Source organism: Scyliorhinus torazame, chromosome 7, assembly GCF_047496885.1.
Source record: "Scyliorhinus torazame isolate Kashiwa2021f chromosome 7, sScyTor2.1, whole genome shotgun sequence".
NCBI classification, from domain to species: Eukaryota; Metazoa; Chordata; class Chondrichthyes; order Carcharhiniformes; family Scyliorhinidae; genus Scyliorhinus; species Scyliorhinus torazame.
The window spans coordinates 124247694-124273552 of NC_092713.1; the positions used below are offsets into that span (position 1 = coordinate 124247694).

Genomic DNA, 25859 nt, shown 5'->3' on the forward strand with positions numbered 1-25859 from the left:
TTCTGACCATTTAATAAAATCTATAATCTACAGTGGATCCACAATGTGCACCCGACTCCTGGAGCTGTGACTAACAAATTGCCTGGGAATTTTCATTTGCATGGTCAACACACCACCCGCAAAGCACAGAATCACAATTTGAACATGCTTTACGTTTGATGAAATAAACATTTTTACTGCATCACAAGTAGATATTAAATATACGCTAATTTACCAAAGAATGTTTACCTTTAAAAAAAACCCAGGATGAATGATTGCTCAAGAAAAGAAGGATAAATGATACCTGGCAGTGAATTAAAATAAAACAGCTGCTGCCTTGGTCTGGACAAGGTGTGAATCTGTCATCTTTCTTTAGCTTTCTCCTCAAAACACTTGGTATTATTTCAATATTGAATTATTCGATGCAGTTTCCCTTCAACTAATAGCATATCATTTAGAGAGACAGCTTCACCTTGTTAGTACATTCCATTGATACTCACAAGGTAGGATGTCAATATATCGGTTCTTGTTTGAATTACAACCTCGCCGTGCCTCCTTTGAATTAAATTTGCTGAAGACCCTCGGAATGCTCTGTAATAATAATATCAAAAATATTTAATCCTTTCTTCCCCACTGATAACATTTATAATTTGGCCCACAGCTCAGTTCTGGTGTATCATTGTTATTATAATGTGAATAATTGTCACCTTCACCATCAGGCTGATAGAACAAATCTTTCACAGAACCACTCAGTTTGCATTTGATGGAGTGGAGAGTGAGAGTTTGGGATAGGGAGATGGGATACACAAGGCGAATTTCAGGACTTTTGATATGTAGACTGATGTTGCATTAAAAGGCATGAAGAAAGTTTCTCATTGTTCATCTAAAGTAGATTCTTTTTTAAAACCAATTTTTTTTAAGGATGTGGGCTTCGCTGGCTAGGCCAGTATTTGTTTCTCATCCCTTTTTACCCTCAAGAAGGTGGTGGTGAGCTTCCTTCTTGAACCGCTGCAGTCCATGTGGTGTAGGTGCACCCACTGCGCTGTTAGGGAGTGAGTTCCGGGATTTTGACCCAGCGATAGCGAAGGAACGGCGATATATTTCCAGGTCAGGATAGTGAGTCACTTGTAAAGGAAACTTCCAGGTGGTGGTGCTCCCATGTATTTGCTGCCCTTGTCCTTCCAGATGGCAGTGGTTGTGGGTTTGGAGGATGCTGCTTAAGGAGTCTTGGTGAGTTCATATAGTGCATCTCCCTGATGTACTGGTCAATATGGGGCAGCACGGTAGCATAGTGGTTAGCGCAATTGCTTCACAGCTCCAGGGTCCCAGGTTCGATTCCCGGCTGGGTCACTGTCTGTGCGGAGTCTGCACGTTCTCCCCGTGTGTGCGTGGGTTTCCTCCAGGTGCTCCGGTTTCCTCTCACAGTCCAAAGATGTGCAGGTTAGGTGGATTGGCCAGGCTAAATTGCCCTTAGTGTTGGTTGAGTGGGGTTACTGGGTTATGGGGATAGGGTGGTGTGGGCTTGGGTAGGGTGCTCTTTCCAAGAGCCGGTGCAGACTCGATGGGCCGAATGGCCCCCTTCTGCACTGTAAATTCTATGAAATCTTGGAGATGGTACACACGGCTGCAACTGTGCGTCGGTGGTGGAGCGTTTGTATGTTTGTGGAAGGGTTGCCAATCAAGCAGGCTGGTTTGGCCTGGATGGTGTTGAGCTTCTTGTTGGAGCTGCATTCATCCAGACAAGTAGGGAGTATTCCATTACACTCCTGACTTGTACCTTGTGGATGGTGGACAGGCTTTGAGGAGTCAGGAGGTGAGCTACGCACAGCAGGATTCCTAGCCTCTGACCTGTTCTTGTAGCCACAGTATTTACATGGCGAGGTCTCTTCAGTTTCTGGTCAATGCTAATCCCTAGAATGTTGATTGTGGGGGATTGAGTGATGGTAATGCCAATGAATGTCAAGGGGCGATGGTTTGATTCTCTCTTATTGGAGATGGTCATTGCCTGGCACTTGTGTGGTACAAATGTTATTTGCCACTTGTCAGTCCAAGCCTGGATTATTGTCCACGTCTTGCTGCTGGTCTGTGAGTGAGATGGTGGGATTGGAGCGGTCAGACCTGATGGTGCAGTCAAGGGAATGAACATTAAGTCAGGTACCTGACTATCCTTTCAACTGGTGGTTAGAGATTGCTTGACACTCCTTGAAGAAGTACAGTAAATTCTCCCTGATGTACTGGTTAATACCACGTATTAATATTGCCAAAAATACACCTGGAGTATTGTCTGCAGTTTTGGTCTCCTTCTCTGAGGAAGGATGTTCTGGCTCTCGAGGGAGTGCAGCGACTGTCATATGAGGAGAGATTGACTAGGTTGGGATTGTTTTTGCTGGGGTTCAGAAGAACGAGGGGGGATCTCATCGAGACTTATAAAATTCTAACAGGACTAGACAGGGTAGATGCAGGGAAGATGTTACCAATGATGAGTGTGTCCAGAACCAGGGGTCACAGCCTGAGGATTCAGGGTAAACCATTTCGGACAGAGATGAGGAGACATTTCTTCACCCAAAGAGTGGTGAGCCTGTGGAATTCATTACCACAGGAAGCAGTCGATGCAAAATCATTGAATATATTCAAGAGGCGGCTAGATATAGCACTTGGGAAGAATGGGATCAAAGGCTATGTGGAGAAAGCAGGATTGGACAATTGAGTTGGATGATCAGCCATGATCGTGATAAATGGCGGAGCAAGCTCGAAGGGCCAAAAGGCCTCCTCCTGCTCCTATCTTCTATGTATCTGCTCTGTGAAAACTACTTGTCCTGCATGAAAACAGTGACTGCATTTTGAAAAGCACTTCATTTGTTTTATAGTGCTTGGGATGGCTTGAGGTTGTTCAAGGCTAAATATAATTGCAAATTATTTTTCCTAATTTCTTCCCTGTTATTTTAATTTCACCGGCACCAAAACTCTTGAGCAGTCACCTCCCTTTCTGGCTCACATCCGAACTGAGATTATAAACAATTACCTCTCCTCAATCCTTTCCTGCCTTTCAAACCGCATTTATCGACCGCTCAACATGTGAAAGCAATTCAAAAATGAAAGATTAAACCATTGCAATCTTGGGAAGGCAATGATTCACCAAGTACACATACTTGGAACTCTGCTAAAAATAATCTTGATTCATCAGCGTGTTTTCTCCTGTACTCGTCAATCAGGTGTTCTGCGAGGATGGGCTCCACATTCAGTAGCTGCTTTTCATCATCTGCGAGGAATGATCGATGACATTAAAGCTGTGAATGTATTTCCTCAGTGGGAATTTATATACAATGCTGCATTGAAAAAGTTAAATGGAAAGTAAGGCAACTGACCGTGTTCGATGAGTTCCACAGACTCTTCAGAATGTCTATTTAGAATAGAACAAGAACAAAATAGTTGTGCATCATTGACAGATTTAAAGACAAAATACCATTCATTAACATACATTGCATTGATACCTTACATAACTTCTGCATCATAATAAGATGCACTATGATAATGTTGCACTGCACTTGTTCAAACTTCTCGAAGGCATGCCACTTATATCCAAAAATATTCAGTTAAATGTAATGATAATGCGATTTTTCCCTGGTTCTTCTGTTAATTTGCCGACAACCAATAACATATTTACATTAAATGGAGTTAACCGAGTCTGTTTGAAAATGGAGGGATGAGTAGACTGAATGTTTTCGCTCTCTTTTCCCTTCTGGAAGCAGATTTTGAGTCCCAGAGTAAAGTTCTGGCTGATATAGTTGTAGTCACAATCTCATGTCAACCGTGGCTAAGTACTAACTTATGCTCATTTCACAGACTGTACAAGTCCAAAACCATGCCTGGTTGGGGAAATAAAATGCTGCAACGCCCCGGTGGAGTTTCTTTCCAAAATTGGAATTCCACCACATTTCTGAGGTGGAATACTCCAAGTTTTTCATAGAAATTACAGTGCAGAAGGAGGCCATTCAACCCATCAAGTCTGCACCGGCTCTTGGAAAGACCACTCTACCCAAGGTCAACACCTCCACCCTATCCCCATAATCCAGGAACCCCACCCAACACTAAGGGCAATTTTGGACACTAAGAACAATTTATCATGGCCAATCCACCTAACCTGCACATCTTTGGACTGTGGGAGGAAACCGGAGCACCCGGAGGAAACCCACGCACACACGGAGGGGATGTGCAGACTCCGCACAGACAGTGACCCAAGCCGGAATCGAACCTGGTGCCCTGGAGCTGTGAAGCAATTGTGCTATCCACAATGCTACCGTGTATTTTTATAGCGGTGTTGCGGGTTCTTAATGCCGAGAACAGGTGTAAAGTGTTAAAAAGCATTCAGTTCCCCAGCACTGACAGCATTCACCTTGAGAAGAATATTATAAACCACCCAAGAGAATGATGAAGCTGGAACTTTGTCACATCATATTATGCTGAGTTCCTCTTGAGTGTTGGACTCACTATCCCACTGCAACCTTACTTTGCATTGATGTTGGTCAGACTGGAAGTTTCCACTTTTGCAGTCTAATTAAAAATCAGATGTAAAAAATCACTTCTGCCATAAGGAATTCACTGTCTGCTCCTGAAAAAAGGGGAATGTTTCCAATCCATTGAATTCAGTTCTATACACAGTAATCCTGACATCTCTTAAACAGTAACTCAGGGCATGATTTTAGTGCTGATATGGAGAGGGGAATAGAGGAGGACAGCTGTGGAATTTGCTTATACCGGTGGGGTTGCCATTTCCCCGGCATAGTCCTGTGGCGAGATTCTCCGTTTCAGAGACAAAGTGCCGACGCAGAGACTGAATCGTGGGTCCCGGAGCTATTCAGGACATGCTAATGGACGATGCACCGGCACCACGTGGGCCTAGTGCAATTCCAGCAAATGCTGGTGTGGATTCGCTGCCGTCGGGATTGGCGCTAGAGAGTGGAGCTGCATATAAGCACTCCACTCCCCACACACTCTCATTCCAGCCAAAAATATGCCACCCCGGAGGGCAGCACTGAGATTCGCAGATACAGAGCTGAAGATGTTGCTGGCTGCCATGGAGGAGAGTGGGACATCATGTTCCTTGTGGTGGGGAGACAGTTGCCAGCCGCAGTTGTCAACCAATCCTGGGCGTAGGTGGCAGAGGCTGCCATGAGCCCCACTGACAGGACCAGGCAACAGTGCAGGAAGCTGCACAACCTCTCAAGGTGCAAGGGTAAGTCACCACCACTACCGTACCATTACAAAGCAAAGGGCGCTGGACCTGGTTGGCAAGGTTGGAGACCAGGCAGTCACTGAGGTGGAGGACGGCAATGGAGGCGCAAGTGAACCCCCAATGAAATGCAACATCTCTATGGCACGTGTGACACCTCTCCTCCACGTACCATGACTACATGCGATCTCTAACCATGCGTCGTGTCTTTTGTCTTGCAGGATCACCTGGCCACGAGGCTGGTCCATCTGGGGTCCCTCGCCCCTGCCTCAACCCCAAGACGCACATGTCCGGGGGCAACACTGCCTTCTCATCACTGCTGACACCAGCACCTTCCACCATCCCAGAGACACTCACCTTGGTTGGGCATGTTAGCGAAGAGGCTCCTGGGATACTTATCTGGTGCGCACCACACACGTGCTGCGGTACATCAGGTGGAGGTAGGAACCCCCGAGGGGGTGGACAGTCAGAGGGAAGCCTGACCCCTGGGATTAGCGGCCGCCCAGACGGGTCTCGGGCTTCTGGAATGGGCAGCCCCATCGATGTTGGCGATGCAGACGCAGAGCCAGGACTACATGAGGGGGTGTCAGCAACCATCCAGCGCCTGCAGGTGCAGTTGGAGGAGTCCAACCGCCTGCCAGAACAGGAGGATGTGCCGACTGCTCATTCCACCCAGGCCAACACTGCAAGGGAGTGGTGGAGCCGTGAGTGCGAAGGTATCGGCCATGGGTCAGGGAGTCCAAGGCCTGGGGCACTCTGTGTGGGCAGTGGCCGAGGGTCAGGACAAGGTGGCCATGTTACAGGCAGCCATGTACCAGAGCAACATGGGCATTGCAGCGGCGCACCAGAGCTTGGTTGAATCACAACAGGTCATGGCTGCAGATGTTGAGGGCATTGGTTGACCTGAGCCAGTCATAGAGGGACGGAGCACAGTCCCAGAGGGATGAGGCACAGTCCCAGAGGGACGGGGCACAGTCCCTGTGCTCCATGGCCACGAACATTGAGACCCTGGCTGAGATGACCGCGGGCCTCCAGGACTGGCAGCGCCCAGGTAGCAGAGAGCCCTCGGAGCTCGCTCTGGTCACAACACTATCTCAAGGAGTAGCCCAGGGGCCATCGGCACCCCAAGAGAGGAGGACGTGATGAGGCCCTTGCCAGAGCGGAGGTATTGAAATACTCAGCACCTTTGAATCCCCCCACACCTTTCCCTGGCACATCCGATGGGCAGTGGGCAGCACAGGATGGCCCCTGATGGTGATGTCCACAGGGGAGGTACCGGTACACCGCAGCACCTCTGAATCCCCCCCCCCCCTCCCACCACCACCTGACCCTGGTGCATCCGATGGGTAGTGGGTAGAACAGGGTGACACCACACCACCTGGGACACCTGGAAGACTGCCAGGCCCATCCGGGCTTAGTTGCTCCAGAGGACGGCTGCCAAAGAGGACTCAGCTCACAGGAGGTGATAGGCAGCAGGCCATCTCCATTTCTGATGTACCGCCTGGGGAACCCACGAGAAGGAGCATTAGGGTACGTAAGGTTCTAAAGTTAGGCACCAATTAAGTTGGCACGGGTGAAGCAGAAAGGCTAGCGATAGTTGCCAGGGCAGAATACCTGTATATATCACAATAAACACAAGTTCACCGAAGTTCCAATCTGCCTTGGTCTTCTGTCTGAAGGGTGTGAGGGATGGGCTGGGGCGTACAGGTGTTGGAGGCGGAAATGGGCCAGGCCCCCCTAGGCAGTCGGAAGCCACACCAACGACCACCCTCGGAGGCAACAGGGCATGGGGCCAGATATGTGGGGGCGCCATGAGGTATGGCCTGCCCACTGAGTGACCCACCACTGCACACCTCCACAATTCCCAACCGTCCCCCCCCACCCCCGGACCCTGCCCACCCACCTCCTCCCCTCCCTGGACCCAGATGTTGGGTGAGGTGGTGGTGCTTGAGCTGCAGGTGGCCAGGCCCCCCTAGTCGGCAAACCTGGAAGGATGAGATTGTCCCGTGTCTGTCGGCCCTGGCGCATGCATTGTGGGGGAGGGGGGTGCCGTGCAGGGGTGGGGGTGGGACGGGATCTTTGAGCTTCAGTTGGTCAGGCCCCCTAACCAGCGAACCTGGAGGCGATCAGATTATCCCATGTGTGGTGGCCATGCTGTATGCATTGTGCGGCTTGCTGTGGCTGCCCAGGCATACAGAGCCTCTGTAACAGCACTGATGCACCTGTGCACAGAGGTCTGGGAGATCCCAGACACGTGCCCACTCAGCGTCTGGAAGAAAGCTGTTGCAAAGAGGTTCATGGAGACTGTCACCTTGACGGCCACCGGAGCGTGTGAGGTCACCCATATCCCCACGGCTCCAGATGCGCCATGATCTGACACAGATGTCTCATGGTCTCACTGCTCAGACACAGTTGGTGGCGGCACGCTCGGTCCAGCGGGTCCTTACATGAGAGGACAATGCAACATCTCTGTCCCACCTCCTCTTCAGCCTGTTGGGCGGCTGGCTTCCCATCTGTATCTGCTGGCCCTCCTTCTGTGGGGCAGGCTGTTGTTTCGCAGGATCTTCCCCGAGCAGCTCCTGCTTGTGCAGCCTCAGTGCATCCACCAGGACTGCGGTGGCTAGGCAGATGCCAACCACCCCTGGCTCGATATCAATATCCATTTTCTGCAGGGGGTAAAGAGCAGACATACTAGTGTGGTAAGCACTCCCGTGCTCAACAAGGTCCACCAGCTGCACGGTGGCCCTGGCTTGCACTGCAGCCACTGCCCCGCCGCATGTGTCCCCCTAACACCCAGCCTCCCATCCCTTCCCCTGCACTGCATCCTTGGCCCCGGGGGATTCTGACCCCACCACCTGCCTCTGTCCTGCACCCATCTGTGGCGTCCTCCTTGAGTGGGCCATGGTATACTCTGCCATCAGGGTGGCACCAGGTTGCGGGGGCAGGGGTGCAGTGCGTCACCAACTGGAACCATGCTTGGTGACGTGCAGCAGGGCCCACGGGTGGGACTCAACCAAGAGGGTGGGCACCTGTTAGGACCTTAGCTGCGGTGTGCTGTGGATCCTTTGTGTGACGCACCGGTGGTGTCTACTTATCTGGGTGCAGAGATGCAGTGGGCAGGCAGAGCTTGGTAACAGCTGGCGGTCCTGTGGGGCGGAGCTAACTGGTGGTATCACTGGTGAGACAAATGCACTGCAAGGGGCAGTGTGCCAACTTGGGTATCGACGCCCAGGGTACTTGCATCCGCTGGTCGGGCACGCTCCTCAGCTCTCCTGCTGCCACTGCAGTGGGGCAATGCCTTGGATGGGCGCACTAAGGTGCGCCAACACCTGCTGGGACACGGGCTGCACAGGGCCACACCCATTGCATTGATGGCGTGGTTGAGGTCTGTGGGCGCCGGTGAGGGTGGCCTGAGGGATGTGGGAGGGGGCACCAATGCAGCCAGTGCCGCTCTACACATGTATAGGCCACAGTGGACAGTCAGTCGGATGTGCAGCCAGATAGCTGATTGCAGGCCCCAGCAATGGCAGTCCCTGCCTGGACACCTGGAATCCATGGCCCATCCCCTGGTCGCCCCCTGCCAGTCCCCCCGGCCTTGCCAGACGCCCCTCAGCCACCGGCAGAACTGTCAGCCCAGTGTTGCACCTTTTGGTAACTTGGTTGACCTCCTCTCTCATCTCATCAACCACAGTGCCAGTTTCCTGATTTTAAATACCACAAGTGAACCACGCCATTGTCACTTCCACCTGGAGGAGGTGGAGCATCAAGGAAGGCTGGAGAATACCGGTTTGGGCCCGGTAAGGTCATGCTAATGGCCGAAACTGTACAATCTGCATGCCCACTCTTGCACGCGGCGTGGAACACAGGTGTTGGAGGTATGGCATTCTGTTGGGAACCTGGCACCAACCTCTATTTTCGGCTGATTCTCTGTCCGATTGCGATCTACAATTCTGCCGTCGCTGGACAGAGACCCCTGATGCTTTGTTATTTTCCTGGAGGCTGCATCAAGCACTGAATGGCATTGGTTAGCTTGTTAAATCTATTCTGAGGCCCATTAAGGCCATTAATCAGTGGGCAACTGGAATTTTCCACTTGTGGTGCCCTCATGGTGCTGAGAGCACATCAGACACTGTGGATGCAGCCTCCCAGCAACAGAACCGAGAGCCAATGCACCAGGATCACATTGCAGCTCCCATGCAGCTGCCATCACTACTCAGCCACAGCTATTTTCCCTCCTCATTGGTGGCCTCTTTCTTTCCTATGGATTTGTCAAAAGTGCTCAGAGGGCACCTCAAGATGAAGTCACCTTCTCATTCCCTTATTTGCAAAGGCAGGCTGCAGTTAATTCAGTGCTGGTTTACTGACTGCCTACAGTTTCTCTGGCTTTGGGAGCCAGCCCAATATCTATCATTGGATGACAAGTGTGTCCTCTGGCTATTTATTGGCTCAAGCAGCCAAAATAATTTTCGGCAATTAGTTCCGACACAGCCCAGGGTCCGGACCCAGATTTGATCCTGACATCCGGGTTCTGACTACCACTGGAAAATCTACCCCTTGCATTTTAACTCGAAGCTCATTTGCTAGCTTAACACTTCTCCATTGAGCATGTCCATTCTGTCTTCAGATGACTTTGTGACTGAATTGTCACAGCAAATACAAGACATGAGCACAAGAAAGCTGGGGATCTCATTCAGAAAGTGAGGTACAATCAATCACATTCAGATGTGAGGAAGCTGACATTACAATGAAATTAAACCACAATTTTCTCCACTGCAGGGTCAACTCTAAGGTTTGGCTCCCAAATGCCTGTCACTGTAGCCAGAAGCTGAACAATGCATGAGCAGTGTCAGGTGCTGCAGTATACTAAAGTGCTTCAGCTCAGGGGGAAAAATTAGGTAATCAAAGCAGGCTTGTTGCCTCACGGCGCCGAGGTCCCAGGTTCGATCCCGGCTCTGGGTCACTGTCCGTGTGGAGTTTGCACATTCTCCCCGTGTTTGCGTGAGTTTTGCCTCCACAACCAAAAGATGTGCAGGGTAGGTGGATTGAACACGCTAAATTGCCCCTTAATTGGAAAAAAGTGAATTGGGTACACCAACATTTTTTTAAAAATCAAAGCAGGCCTAAAATATATAGGCATTTTACAGCACAGAAGAGGTTCATTCAACCCATCGTGGCTGTGCCAGTCAAAAAAGAACCGTCAAGCCTAACGTTGTGCTATCGCCCTTGGTCCATGTGCTTGACTTGCAGATGCACAGCCTGGTCTCAGACAAACTCGGAGTAATAGTAACCACAATTATGAAATGTTCTTGCTTGAAGGAGAAAGTGTAACCATGGGTGGAGGGAAATGGCTAGCATTCAAACTTTGAAAAATATTCAAGATTACATCCACTCCAATAAACTCCCAAAGAACCTATCATAACCCAACACTTCTTTCTGGAAATGTCAATTCATTCAGGAAAAGTATGCTTTCTGGTGTCGTATTTTTCCTCCCGTTCTCCATTTCTGTTCTGCAGGAGTATTTTATTGGTTTGTAGAGAGGTACAGGTCATTCGAAGCATAGGTTAAACCATTTTAACAGAATGAAACAGTACCTTGAAGATTTCCTCTGCAAAACGTATATTTTGTAGAGTACGATGGCCAGAGCTATTGAAGTCGTAATGATCAGGAACACCAGGAATCCAATTAATGCCTTGTCATTGTCTACAACATGAAATGTTATCATTACTCTTAAAAACATCAAATTCGATCATTACTCACAGGAAATGTTTTACTGTAGGAAGATGTGCTTATCAGTGTAACATATATTAGCATGGTAACTTGGAACTTTGGATACTCAATAGTCAGAATTTCCTCATGCTGCTCATTATGGGCAAACAGTGCATTAATTTTGGTACCCAAGAGTCTTGAACACTGTTAGAAGTCTGAATGTGTTGGAGAAACAGACAAAGGAAGACCATTGGCCTACGACGGCTGTAATGGTGCAGAGCACCCTATTCACTGGCTTAAACATCCACTCCCTCTATCACTGGAGTACCATGGCAGAAGTGTGCACCATCTACAGAAAGCACTACTGCAACTCACTAACGCTTTCTCTTCGCCCAAACCCACAACCTCTAACACATAGAGGAGCAAAAATGGAGCTCCAAAGAGTGGGAAGAGCATAAACACTGGGATACAGAGTAAAAAAGTCCCAGATATTGGGTGCAATGAGGACATGGGTTATCCAACTTGTGGTGAATAAAACTTGGATCATCTAAAATATTAAAAGTGTCCACTTCTCTCATGGTGAAATCAGATGTTGACCCAGTAGCTGATGAGGAAACTCTGAGGTTGGAAACATTGACTGGAAGTTGTATAAGATAACCTATTCTTATACAGATATGCATTGAATTCAGATTTGCTTTAAACACCGATGATTAAGGTTTTTGCATTGCTGTCACTCATAGCTTGTAGATTTGTATTGAAGCAAGGATGATTGATGTTTGTTTCCTGTTGAGGTGCAAGATGTGGGTTGCAAGATGTGTGATTCATGCCTGTAAACCTTGTTTTATCTACACATTTGGAAACAAGATGGCCAAACAGTCTTTCGATAAGACAGGGGCAATGGAGCCATGATGATTGGTTATCTGCTCAATGTTAAACAACATGGTCAACTGGCGATTTTGTGAAGATCAAGGTGATCTTGTTCACAATAACTGTTATTGCTGAATCATAAGATAATACAGCAGACAGGAGGCTATTTGGCCCCTCAAGTCTGTTCCAGCTCTTTTGAAGAGTGATCCACTCAGTTCCACTTCTTTCCCCTCATCTAAGAATGTTTTCTCCTTCAGGTAATAATCCAATTACCCTTGGAAAGATACTATTGAATTGGTCTCCACTACCCCAATATGTAGGGCATTACATTCACGCATAAAAAAGGTTTTCCTCATGTTGTTTCTGGCTCTTTTGCCAATCACCGTAAACCCCTGCCCCCTGGGCCAATCACCGTAAACCCCTGCCCCCTGGGCCAATCACCGTAAACCCATGCCCCCTGGTTATTGACTCTTTAGCTATCCTATCCAAATCCTTCATGATTTTAAATACTTCCATCAAATCTCCTCTCAGCCTTCTCTGCTCTGGAGAAACGAATGGCCGGGATGATCTGTTTGTTCAGGCCGGTGAGATTCTCCGATCCCGTGTAAGTGAGCCGAGATTTGGCTGAGCGCCAAATTCTCCGTTCTCGCTGGCAGCGTAGTGGAGTGATCTCTGAATGGAGCATCCTGGCCAATGACTGCAGCTTCTCCAGTCTATCCATGTAACTATTGATCCTCGTTACTCCAACCATTCCAGTAAATCTTTTCCGTAGCCTCTCCAAAGCCTTCACGTCCTTCCCAAAGTCCCAGAATTCGACACAATATTCCATTTGTTATATAAGTTTAGAATAACTCCCCGACGTTTGTTCCCCATGCCTCTGTTAATAGAGCCCAAAATCTAATTTGCTTTATTAGCTGCTTTGCTAACCTGTCCATCCACTTAAGAGTTGTGCGCAAGCAATCCCAAGTCTCTCCTTGCACCTTTAAAGGTATTGTTTTTTCTCATTTCAGCCAAAATGCACACCTCTGCATTGAATACAATCTACCATTTTTCTGCCCATACACTTCCAAATTTTGTACTGTTTGCAAATCTTAAAATTGTGCCCTGGACCTCCAAATTCAAGACATGAACGCAAATCAAAAGAAGCAATTGTACGAGCTGTGAAGTGTATCCCCCGGGCCTAACATGAAGAGCTCTAGGGCGAGATATACTGGCTGCGTTGAGCACGAACGGCAGTGCGATGTGGCCAGAAGATGTCAGGAGAAGCCTCCCGCGGGCTTCCCGACAGTCGGAACACCTCGCGAGATCTATCAGGTCTCGTGAGGCTTCGTGATCAGGATGCTGTCCACAGTGGGTGGGACCACTTAGGCATTCTGACTCGGGATCTATCATGTGCCTGGCATTTACCAACCTCCCCAGGGAAAACCCAGCTGGGCACCGTTCAGTACTGGTCCACAAGGCGGAATGGCACCCAGGGTTATTTCCGGACCATCTGAGGTCCCTAGGTGGTCAGGGACAGAGCAGGTTGACCCTCTGACTCTCCCACTTGAACCCAGGAACCATGGCACTGCCACTGTGACACCTTGGCACTGCCACTGTGACACCTTGGCACTGCCAAAGTGCCCAGGTGGCACTACAAAGCACTTCCTGGGTGCCAGGCTGGCAGTGCCAGGGTGCCCAGGTGTCAGAGTCACATCGCCAAAGGGTCAGGGGTTGAGGAGGGCCATGCCGGTAAAAGGAGGGAGGCGGGGGTATGAAGGGTGGGGGATGGGTGCAGAGTGGGTATGAATGGGCCTCCGGAAGGTTGAGGGAGGGGGGGTAAAGGGTGGGGGTCCCAGAAGGGGGGGCCCAAAAGGGGGTGCTGGAAGGCCTGAAAAGGGGATGCCCTCAGTGAGCCCATAGCAGGGTGTCATCACTTGGGGTGGGGTGGGGTAGTGCCCATGTGTGTAGAGGGGTGACATTGCCCATGGGTGGGGGAGGGGGGGCGCAAGCCCACTTGGAGATCAGGGCACCCTTTCAAAATGGTGGCCCGATCTCGGAGGAGCGGGTCTGGCCAGCGGGTTCAGCTCCCCAGTGATGAAAATAATTCTAAGTGTGGGCTAGCCCGGAGAGAAACTCCACAGGGCCCAAAAAAGTGACTAAGTGACGTTAGGTAGCAGTGCGGAACTCGGCATCAGAGCCGGGGGGAACTCCCTGCAAAGCCCGCCACAAATGGCACTTCGGCAGCTGGTGGAATTCCTGAAAAGCAAGTTCCAGCAGCAGAGTAAGGAAGCCTTACAGGACCTGGCTAAGGTGGTGGAGCCACTTTGGGCGGGTGTAGCAGAGGCTGGAGACATGGGGCCTGGCGATCCAAAAGGTGGAGGAGTCAGTGGGAGAGCATGAGAATCAAGTGGTCTCGCTGGATTTGGAGATGGGGATGGTGATGAGCAGCCAGAAAAGCTTGAGGGAGAAGCTGGAGGAGCTGAAGAACCGCTGCAGGAGGAAAAATCTGTGGATCGTGGGGATGCCTGATGGCATTGAAGGTATGTAGCCCGCCAAGTACGTGGTGAGCATGCTGAAGAAGCTGATGGGGGGGGGGGGGTCTTTGAAGTGGATCGAGCGCACAGGGCACTGAGGAGGAGGCCACAGGTGAGGGAGCCGCCGAGGCTGATGGTGGTGAGGCTACATCGTTTCCTTGACACGGAGAATATCTTGAGGTGGGCGAGGTAGACCAAGAAGTACGCTTGGGAGGAGCTGGGGATATATTAGGATCTGGGAGCGGAAATGGCCAAGTGGAGGGCTGGGTGGAACCAGATCAAGGCCACTCTCTACAAGAATGAGGTGAAGCTTGGGGTTCTGTACCCTGCTTGCTTATGGGTAATGCACCAGAAGTAAGAGTGTTATTTTGACTCGCCAGAGGAGGTGAAGGACTTTATGAGAGACTATGGACTGGGAGGAGTATGAGGACACTAAACTTTGGAGTGGCGTTTTGTGTAAAGTGCGGGCACACAGGGTGGGTGGATGGTGAAGGTTACGACGGGGGGAGCAGTGAGAGTGTGTTGCTTTTTGCTTTTCCTTGTATGTTTGTGGGTTGGAGGGATGGGGCTAGTCAAAGGCCACGGCGGGGGGGGGGGGGGTTGGCACCATGGTAGATGATTGGTCAAGTTAACGGAAATTAAGTGGTGGGGTTGCCAGGCGGAGGAAGTGTAGGGATGTGTGTGTGGGGGGGGGGGGATGTTTTCTTTGTTTGGTTAGGGGGAGGGGGGTGCAGGAGGAGGGATGCTGACATGGGTGTAGTTGATGTGGCACAGTTGGTTAAGGAGGGATGGCGGTGGGCACCTTGGGGCGGGCCTGGAATCGTGCGGGACGCAGACCTGGGGTTGCTGGCTGAAGAAGGGGTATGGCTGATTGCCAGGGAAGAGGGCTGGGAGCCCCCTGACCAGGTTGGATACATGGAATGTGTGAGGGTTGAATGGGCCAGTTAAACAGTTGCATGTTTCCGTCCACTTGAGGAGTTTGAAGGCAAACGTCGTGTTCCTTCAGGCGACAAACCTGAAGCAAGCAAATCAGTCGAGGCTGAGGAAGGGATGGGGCGGGCAGGTGTTCCACTTGGGGTTGGACATGAAGACAAGGGTGGTGGCGGTGCTGGTCAATAAGAAAGTGGCCTTAGAGGTGGGTGGTATTGTAGCCGACCTGGGGTGCAGGTATGTGATGGTTAGTGGGAAGCTGGACAGGATGCCAGTGGTCCTGGTGAATGTTTATAACCCAAATTGGGACAATGTGGACTTTGTGCGGCGGTGTCAGGGAATATCCCAGATCTGCGCACGCACCAGCTGATAATGGGGCGATTTTAACACTGTTTTGGATCTGAGGATGGACCGGTTGTGTCCCAGGTCATTGAAGGTGTCGGCAGTGGCGAGGGGGTTCGTGGACCATATTGGGGAATGGGGGGGGGCGGTTGGCGAGAGGTTTGGGAGGCCAAGGGCAAAGTAGTTCTCTAACTTCTCACATGTGCACCGTGTGTACTCCCAGATCGCTTTTTCCGTGATGGACAAGGCGCTGTTGGCGGGGGTCGCCGATTCGGAGTATTTGGCGATTGTGGTCTCTGACCACGCGCCGCACTGGGTGGATTTGGGGGTGTTTCAGGGGGAGATACAGTAGCCGCAGTGAAGGTTGAATGTGGGCTCGTTGGTGGATAAGGGGGCTTGCAAGAGTGTGAGGGCCGCCATCAGAGGGTATGTGGAGCAGAATGACATGGGGAAGGTCTCGGCCTCCACGCTGTGGGAGGCACTTAAGGCGGGAGACAGAGGTGAATTTATCTCAATCCGGGCACATAGGAAGAGGGTGGAACAACAGGAGACGGCAAGACTGGTGGATGAGATTTTGAGGATGGATCAGAGATATTCAGTTGTATCAGAGAAGGGCTACTAAAGGCAGAGGCTCCAGGTGGAGTTTTCGTTGTTTTGTGAGGGCCACTTAGAATCCAGCACGAGTTTGTAGAGTCAATCATAAAGTAACTTTATTTACAACAATGTGTACACAGCAGTAGTTCACCACTGCTTCCTTCTCTCGCCGGTACCACACTGGCCAGATCTATTTATACAGCTGCAACTACTAGTGATTGCCCTGCTCCACTCATTGGTGGAGCTCATACTCCCCAAGAGTCATGGGATAACCAATTGTCCCCAGCCAACAGGATTCGGGCAGGTTATAACAGGTTGGTATCCATGGGGAAGGCAGTAGGAAAATTGCTGAGGAGCAGAGGGGCAGTGTACGAGTATGGGAGAAAAGCGAGTAGGATCTTGGTGCACCAGCTGATGAGGGAGATTGGTATGATGAGGGATGAGAGGGGTAAGGTGGTGTCAGATCCAGATCCAGAAGGGTGCTCGAGGCCTTCTACAGGAGGTTGTATCAGTAGGAGCTTCTGCCTGAGGAGGAGGGTATGAGGTGGTTCTTGGACGAGTTGGAGTTTCCAAGGGTGGAGGAAGAGAAGGTGCAGGGTTGGGGGACCTGATTGAGCTGAGGTAGGTGATGGACAGCGTAGGATCAGCGCAGGCAGAGAAGGCCCCGTGGCCGGATGGGTTCCCAGCAGAGTTTTACAAGACATTTGGTACGAAGCTTGGGCCACTGCTAGAGGAGATGTATAATGAAGTTAGGGGAAGGAGGAGGGGAAGGGGAGAGCTTCTCCCCCACATTGTGCTGATCTTAAAGAAAGGTAAGGACCCAGAGCAGTGTGGGTTGTACCGCCCGATTTCACTGCTAAAACGTAGATGCGAGGTTGTAGGAAAAATACCAGCATTGTGGATAGAAGACTGTGTGCAGGAGTGATAGTCGAGGACCAGATGGGGTTTGTGAAGGGGCAGCACCTGTCTGCAAATGTGCTCCGGTTGCTCAATGTCATTATGATGCCCTCGGAGGGGCACATTCGTAGAAGTAGTGGTGGCGATGGATGCGGAGAAGGCGTTTGATTGGGTACAATGGGCCAATTTATTGGATTTGCTGGGCCGGTTGGGGTTAGGCCCTGGGTTCATGGATTGGATTTGGCTGCTGTAAAGGGCGCCGATGGCTAGTGTCCAGAGGAATAGGGTGAGCTCGAGGTACTTTGGGTGCATCGGGGGATGAGGCAGGGGTGCCCGCTGTCCCTGTTGCTTTTTGCTCCGGTGATAAGAGCCGTGGCAATGGCACTTAGGGAGTCGAGGGGTTGGAGGGAGACTGAGTGGTGCTGATCACAGAGTCTCGTTGCGTACAATCTTCTGTTAAACATTTCAGACCCAGTGGGTAGCTTTGATAGGATCATGGAGAGGGGAGGAAAGAGTTGTGGAATTGGTATCAGAAGATGTTGTGAGCCTGTGTTCTTGTGGGTTGTTGGGTTATCTGATATTTCGGTGTACACAAGCAAAATGCCTTCAATAAAAATATTTTTTTTAAAAAAAAATGACACTTGGCAACTTTTCCATTAGATCACGCTCCTGGATTCATAAGCAAAGGTTGTCATGCCCCCCTTTTTCACAGCATTGGATCCTGTGAACCTGTTTAGTTAAAAGTCCATCCAGGCTTAAAGGTCCTTGACAAGCCATGGAGAAAGTGAGTGTATAAGATAAGAGGTTATGAATAGCGGGGGTGGGGAGGGTGTTAGATTGGGTTGGGCTGTGGGGGGCTTTTCAGGTAGGTTAGGGCCTTAATGGGTAGGTTGGTTCAGGTCTTGGGGTGGGCTGGGCTGGGTCTTGGGTGGTGTGGTTGGGTTGGACCTCAGGTGGGTGGTGGGTCAGGTTCCTGGGGCATCTTTGCGATATCCCCCAGTCACACTATCCTGGAGCTCTGAAGTTACGGCCCAATGAGTCATACAGAAAATTGTGCATGACCCGAGGGTCATACAGAACTTGAGCTTTCTTTCACAAGTTCAAGTTTGACGTGTGTGTCTGTTCTATATTTAGGTGGATAGTATCAATGAAATTGACAAATCTGTGTTGGGCTGTTCACCGTGTCAGTTCGAAGGGGTTTGTAGTTGGCTAAAAGCGAACTAGTCCCAATCACTTGGTTGGCGAAGGAAGAAAAACAGGATAAAAAGCAGCGTTCCTGAAGATGGGAGTTCAGATGCTCAGATTCAATAATCTGATACCACTGAGTCAGGTAGATGCACAATACTCCAGAGTTGATGATTGATCCACCGCATTAATTAATGAAACCTGGAAGGGTTGACAAGTCAGTGGGAACTGAAAACCTTTGCGTGCAATTTTACAAAGAGAATCATATGATTCTAATATAGTAACAGATACAGTGGGCAAGCTGCAGGAGGCTTGCACACGCTTGGTGTTGGCAAAATGTGGCTTTAAGAAGCATTTCACTTACATTTAGTTTTGATGGTTGATGTACTGCTTTTGCTGTGCTTTCTATTTCTGGTAATTAGCTGTAATAGGACAGACAACAATTGCATTGGTAAAACTTATGAAGTCTGCATCATATAATGTGAATTAATTCCTGAAACACAATAAATTCATGTTACCTCTACTTTGTATGTGGTCAGATAGTTTAAGTTTGGAATCACAAAATTACAGTCTGAAGAGTTCACTGGGAGCCGTAATTCTCCATTAACTTTGACTGAATAGGTCCCTCCTGGTCCATGGAAATCTTCATCACTCAACTTCGTACATTCGAGTCTGATCTTATTATTTTCTATTAAGCTTAATTTGTGTCCAGGTTCCTTTGGAACTATAAAAAAAATGGAAATATTCTATTGGAAAGTGTCATAATATTAAACAGTCATATAAACACTTTGTGTTTGAATTCCACAGGAAAAAAATAGATGTTCCATATTTACAACGCAGAGTTGAAACACAATTGCACTTCAAGTTTTCTGTCCAAGCGAACTTAGTGCTCCACAGATATGGTTATCGCATTGTTACAGTTATGAAATGATAATATTGATAAAAAGCTTGGTTTTATTTCTAAACTCTCGGTAAAATAATATGCTTAAATATTGGAGACATAGTGAAAAGAGAAGGTCGGTGACCTGAAAGCTTGGCTGGAATTTTACCAATCAGGTGGATCACCCAACGTTGAGAGTTCCTCTCAGTGAACTGCCGCCATTTCACTGAGAAGAACCATTTTTAAAGGCACATGTACAGCATTCTGGTAGGCCGCAGACACAGGCTACAAAGGAAGGCCGGTATATCTATAGAAGCAGCGGATGACTGTATTCATCTGAATGATTCATGACACCTCCCTGGAGGGACTCCCGCAGGCAGCAAGGCAAAGGAGGGATGTTCTGTTTCCAGCAGATCGGAAGGCATAATAAGGAATGGCTGGAGGTGGCAGAGCCAGTCAGTAACCAAGGCTTGGTTGAAAGAACATGGATCCAGTGCCAGAAGAAATTTAGTGACCTCCTTCCATCTGGAAAGCTGAGTGGCATTTAGAATTGCAAACTGGAAGCCTAGCTTGAATTGAAAGGTGCCTCTGAAGCTAGATGGTAGACGCATGCATGGAGCACTAACAGGCACTGATATTCCACTCTGAGGTGCCCACTTCATCCGCACCTGAATTCCATGGTATTGCCTTCGCTGCTTCTTGTTTAGCATGTGTAAACTCCTGCGTAATAAATTCTACTTGATTCATAATTACAGTTATTCACACTTGATGGGTCAAACACAACTGAGGACACTATGTGTTAGAAATTAAAAGTGTGGACATTAGAATTTATTTAATTAGAAGGGCTTTCAAGCCTCAAAACCCTAAATCTTGCAAAATACACTCAGTATGTTGGATTTGTTTGCTCGTGGAGACCAGGTGAGCACTGCACAGGCATGTAGGAGGAGGGAACAGAGACAGTGGCAGCTGAAGCCACCTCTGGTCAGAAGAGTAAGGAGCGGACTTGTATACTCAGCTTCGTGCTCATGGCAATCATTGGGTGTCGTCAGCAAAACAACAGATATTTCAGGAGCAGTGTCAAATGTTTGAAGATCTATTGACGTTTTCAGTTACAGTGCAATCCTATTGCCAAAAAATGGAGGAGCTCTTTCCTGCCATAAGTTGCACCATCCCTCGAGCACGTGGTCACATGGTATCCTACATTGAGAAAGTGGTGATCTTTGTGGAGAGAATCATGGAGCACAGCATCGAGTGGATACAGGAGGTGCACACAGTCCACCACAGTTTGGCCTTATCCATGAAATGTGTGGAGAGATGGATGGGTGAGATGGGCTAGCCACGCGTGAACCCATTGTTGGAAGCAGAGGAAGAACAGATTGAAAGCAATGGGGAGAGAGCCTCAGTCCCTTTGACAGTGACACCAAAGCTGAAACTGAGCTGACAAATTCAAAAGAAATGTTTATTAAAAAAACTTTCAGAATAAACAAAATCATACAAAACAATTAACCAGAGTTATCCAATAAAAGAACAAGATTAACAAGCAAAAGCACAATCCCAAAAAACTAAACAAAACCCATCTAACAGCTGACATTGACTAACTTCTTAAAAAGGAAAGGAATGGCTGCCATGTAAGGTAGAACACGTCTACCGACCCCCTGGTGTACTGAACCTTCTCCAAATATAAAAAAGACATGTGGTCACTCAACCAAGCAGAGGCACTGGGCGGAGTAGGAGACCTCCACCCAAGCTCTGGCTATTAATGAGGTGAAGGTGAGGATATCTGCCTTCACCCCCTGTCTAAAGCACCAGCGAGGTTGATAATCCAAGCGTCCGCAGTTGGCCTCTCCTCCCTGGGGGGTTGACCGGGAAGCATTCGTCCTTGTCCACGCTCAATTTGCACACAGAGAAGGAGCTAAAACTCACAAGCAGCTTCATAATCTTGTCCATAGAGGGTACTGGGTCCATAATATAGAGAAGTATGTCGTCCGCGTAAAGGGAAGCCCAATGCTCCACCTCCACCCCCTCCCCCTCCACTCCTCCATCCCACCCACCTCCAATTTATTCCCTCCACTTAAGAGGACCTCAACGCTATAGCAAGCGGTTCTATTGCCAGGGCAAACTGGAGCGGAAACAGTGGACATCTCTGTCTTGTACCCCTATTCAACGGGAAGTATCAGAGTTAAGAGTATTTGTACGAACACTAGCAGTGGGAGCGCTATACAATAGTTGAATCTAAGAGATAAACTTGTGGCCAAATCCAAACCTCCCAAGAATCTGAAACAGATATTCCCACTCCACTCTATACAATGATTTTTCGGCATCGAGAGAAACAATCAACTCCGGTTCAGTTGCCCTATGAAGGCAAAAGGACATAATTTAGAAGGCGGTGTATATTGGTCAACAATTTCTGACCCTTAACGAAGCCTGTCTGATCCTCCCAGATCACCTCTGGAGTGCAGGGCTACAGCCGCAGCACCAGCACTTTGACAAGTAACTTAACATCTGCATTTAAGAGTGAAATAGGTCCATGTGACCCACGTTCCGTTGGGTCTTTGGCCTCCTTGAGAAACAAGGAAATAGAGGCCTGTGTGAAGGTAGAGGTCAACAAACCTTGGGTTAAGGAATCATTAAACTTTTCAATAATTAAAGGTACCACATCCTCCGCTAACCTCTTACAAAATTCAATGAGGAAGCCGCCTGGGACAGGGACTTTACCAGTCTGCATCAACCCAATGCATTTCATAATTTCCTCTGGGCCCAACTCCTCGTTCCTCTCCCCTCCACTGCTCAGATGGATAAGATATCTTAAAAGGAATTCATGACCGTTCTCACAGCTAGAGGCCACGATAAAACAATTCAAAAGCCAGATTGACCGGAGGAAAGGCGGAAACCAGACTGCCGCTCTACTTACATACCTCTACAATTTCCCGGGAAGCCACCTGTCACTTCAGTTAGTGAGATAAGAGGCGATTGGCCTTCTCCCCATATTCATAAAACATACCCCTTGAGGGTCGCAGCTGGCTCACCAATCTGTCTGTTGGCAATAACTCAGAAACTAAGTAGCTTTTTCCTACTTGCAAACAACTTTGGGGTTGGGGCATTTACTGGTGGTCCATCTCAAGAATGGTGTCCACCAGCCTCTGCTGCTCCACCATTGCTGTCTTCACCATGTGCGCTTTATAGGAGGTAATCTCCATCGAGGACCACCTTAAGGGTTTTCCCCAGAGTGGAAGGTGAGATCGGCTCACTTGTAATAAATTTTACATGTTCCCCCAATGGCGATTGATATGTATTCACAAAATTTCTTGTCCGCCAATAATGCCGTATCCAATCTCCCTGGCGGATGCTGGCAGGGGCCAGACTCCAGTGGCAAATCAAGAAAGTGCGAGGCCTGGTCAGACGTCTCAATTGCTGAGTAATCAGCCGCCACACAGAATGGAAGAGACACCTATCCGTCACAAATTAATCGCGTATACCTGATGCACATGTGAGAACAATGAAACTCTTCATTCAACTGGATGCAAAAAATGCCAATGTTTCCAAATCCACCCCCCCCCACTCCATCCCAGGGCACCCTCTTAATGAAAAACATCAACGCTCTGGCCACCCCGATGGAGTCAGAGATTTGGGCTTGGACCGATCCAGACTAGGGTTCAGAACACAATTTAGGTCCCGACTCAAAATAAGCTTATGCAAATCCAAATCAGGGAGGGAAGCCAGCAAATAATAAAGTTAAGGTCATCCCAGTTGGGAGCATAGATATTAACCAGAGCCCCCCTCCCCTGGAGTGCCCGCCAGAGAGCCACAGACAATAACATATCTGCCATTGGGGTGGACCAAAATTTTAGTGGCATAAAACGGAACCCCTTTTTAAAAAAAATCTATTTTATATCAAACATATTAAAAAATACAAAAACATAAATAATCTGGGGAACATTCTCCCCAACTCATAATCCTACAGTCTTTACAAATGTTCACCCTTTTTCACCCCCCCAGGCAACAAATAATTCCTCCATCATGGTCGTAAACAATCTCCACCGTATCTCAAAGCCCTCCGCTGATCCCCTCAATACAAACTTAATCTTTCCCAACCGGAGAAAGTCGTACAGGTCCCCTAGCCAGGCTGCCAACCCCGGTGGCGTTTAGACTGCCATTTCAGCAAAACTCTTCGCTGGCAACCAGAGAGCGAAGACCACGACATTGGCCTTCTTCCCCTCCATCAGCTCCAGCATTTCCAATACCCAAAGATCGCCACCATAGGATCCGGGCCGGCTTTTGCTCCCACAATCTTTGCTAGCATTCCAAACACCCCCTCCCAGCATCTCTCCAACTTCTTACACCCCCAAGACATATGCACTTGGTTTGCTGGTCCTCGCCCACAGTTTTGATGGGGGCCAAGGCCTCCTCCATCGATCTGTGGAGGTCCTCCAACACAGCCTGTCAGTGCTTCTTGAATTATTTTAACAACGTACTCGAAAGCATCTCGGCCGCTAGTGGAGTAGCCAGAGCCACAAAGGCTGCCTCTGCCATCTTTTCCGTTGACGAGCTCTGAGAGGCCTCCAATTCAGTCGATGAACTTCTACTATCTACCTTTTTTCCCCCTGGTTTTTCTGGGCATTTCACCGAGATAGGATTCTTATCCCAATAATTCTGAGGGTTTTCTAAAGAAAATACCTGCTTAACTAAAAGAAAAGGGCTAAAAGTGCAATACTCTAGCGGGAGCCACCTCGTACATGTCTTCCCCCTACATAACGGCACTGGAAGTCATCCCTGATCTGATACCTAAAGGCAGCCCAGCATAGATACAGGTCGCTCTGAATGTGCTGTTCCCTGTAGGACTCAAGCACCAGAAGTCACAGGACACAGATATCTGATGTGCTGGAACACGATAGGCAGCAGCCTGCCCCCAGACCTTCTCCAGGCACAAGAGGGAACACTTTAGAAATAACCATAAGTAAATGCATGGAATAGCATTTGGAGTTTCAGTGGGCGTTGATCATTTTAAATGTACAACCCTTTAATGTGTTACAAGAGTGAATGGGCTTATGATACAATGTATAGTTACTCATCAATTTAATTTTGTGCATTAGCTAGCAGTGAGCAGATGTGGAGTCAAAAACATGGACAGTGTGTAAAGGTAAGTGCTTGTGTGACAGAAGACCTGACATATTGCCCTGAAAGGTACAGAGAGATGCTAACAGTCTCTTGTGGAATGTCAGCAAGGCCACATTGAGGAGAGAACCTCTCATTGCCGTGCCGCCCTGCACTTGACCTCACGTGAAATGTCTGCTGATCTAAGAACTGAGAGTCTCCCTCACCGGCTTGCCTCCGCTTGGTAGACTGGGCTCCACAGCGCCATCTTTATTGGCTGGCACCTCATTCCCACCCTCCCCATGAGGGCACATCTCACTCGGTGTCATCCTCTGATTCCAGCATTACTCGCCTCTGGAGAACTAAGTTGCACAGTGAGCAGCCGACAGTGATACAGAATATCCTTCAAGGGTGCATTTTGAAGGGTTTCATTGAGGAAACCTTTCAATCCACTTCAAACCTCTTAATTTTGTCCAAATAAACATGCAGACATTGAAAATATTCTTCAAAGACAGATCTGATTATTTCAAGGGAAAATTGCAAGATGGCACTTTGCGGGTTCTGCACTGGTATCATCAGCCAGGTCCTCTGTGGGTGTTCCCCATCATCAAGAAGCCAATCCTACAGTCAATGAGGTGGAGCAAATACATGTGTTACCTGGGAGTCATTCAGGATGTAAACTTGATGAAAGCTCCCTGGGTAACACACATAAGGATCTGTTTTCTGTGATCACAGAGCAGTTGTAAATTCAGAGAGTGAAACATCTTTCTGTTAAACAATGCAGCAGGTTGATGCCAGGCAGCTTTCAGAGCCACATATGTGCAGTCAATTGCTCTCTACACTGTGCGAATCCTGCAATTGCTTCAAATTCCACAGCTCTCAACGCCTGTGCTTGGGGGTCTGTACTGAATTTTAGAAATGCATTTGCCCTTCTGAAGAGTGCATCTGTCACCTCCTGGATGCTTCCAGTGGCTGTCAATGTGACAGTCACCCTCAGCTTTTTTTTGCCTCTCGTGTGTGGCAGATTGGGATATTCTGCACAGTGGAGCCCTGAAAAAAGCCACTGGCGAAGATGGTTCTGTAACTTTTAACATATGTCATTGGATTGCCTCCCAGTCAGACACATGCCTGTATGGAGTAGCCAGAATATGTGAGTTATCACATCCCGTGACATCCTAAGCCATGTCTGCATCATGGCTGAGACATCCGCAGGTAGATGCATGGCCAATTGCATGCCTATGCTCAACATTGCACATCCCTGGTCCCAGCTCTGCTTTACCCTTTGCAGCCTTTCCCTGTTGCTGCTCATGGCCACTCCTCTGCCATGTCCTATGCCACCCTCTGCCAGTGCCTCCACGGCTGCACCAAAGTTGGCATAAACGTGGAGTTGACTTGCCCCATCATCATGTCTGTCTGAGGTGATCTGTGAGCATATTGCAGGGATCAGCCTGGTCAGTATATTCTTGGATGTCTTCCATCCTGTCCTGAGCCCTACAGGAAGCCATATTCTTAGCATCAGATAAAGAGTGGCCTCCACCTACCACACTGTCAAATCCTGGAGGATAAATGCCAGAATCTCTTCTTATTGATGGAGGAACTGGTTCCTCCCTCCATCACCCTCAAACGTCAGTCTGACCTACTG

The 25859-nt window shown here is 48.9% G+C and overlaps 1 protein-coding gene across 12 annotated transcripts in view; it reads right to left on the minus strand.

Moving 5' to 3' along the window:
• Positions 1-25859, minus strand: part of ptprc (protein tyrosine phosphatase receptor type C) — a 521790-nt gene that overhangs the window by 48159 nt on the left and 447772 nt on the right. For all 12 annotated transcript variants that reach the window (XM_072511439.1, XM_072511442.1, XM_072511435.1 and 9 more), the window contains 6 exons: positions 18765-18970; positions 18611-18668; positions 10801-10909; positions 3345-3379; positions 3129-3238; positions 480-570 (listed from right to left, as the gene is read on the minus strand). In XM_072511439.1, the coding sequence (XP_072367540.1) occupies positions 480-570; positions 3129-3238; positions 3345-3379; positions 10801-10909; positions 18611-18668; positions 18765-18970 (609 nt within the window). The remainder of the gene's footprint in view (positions 1-479; positions 571-3128; positions 3239-3344; positions 3380-10800; positions 10910-18610; positions 18669-18764; positions 18971-25859) is intronic.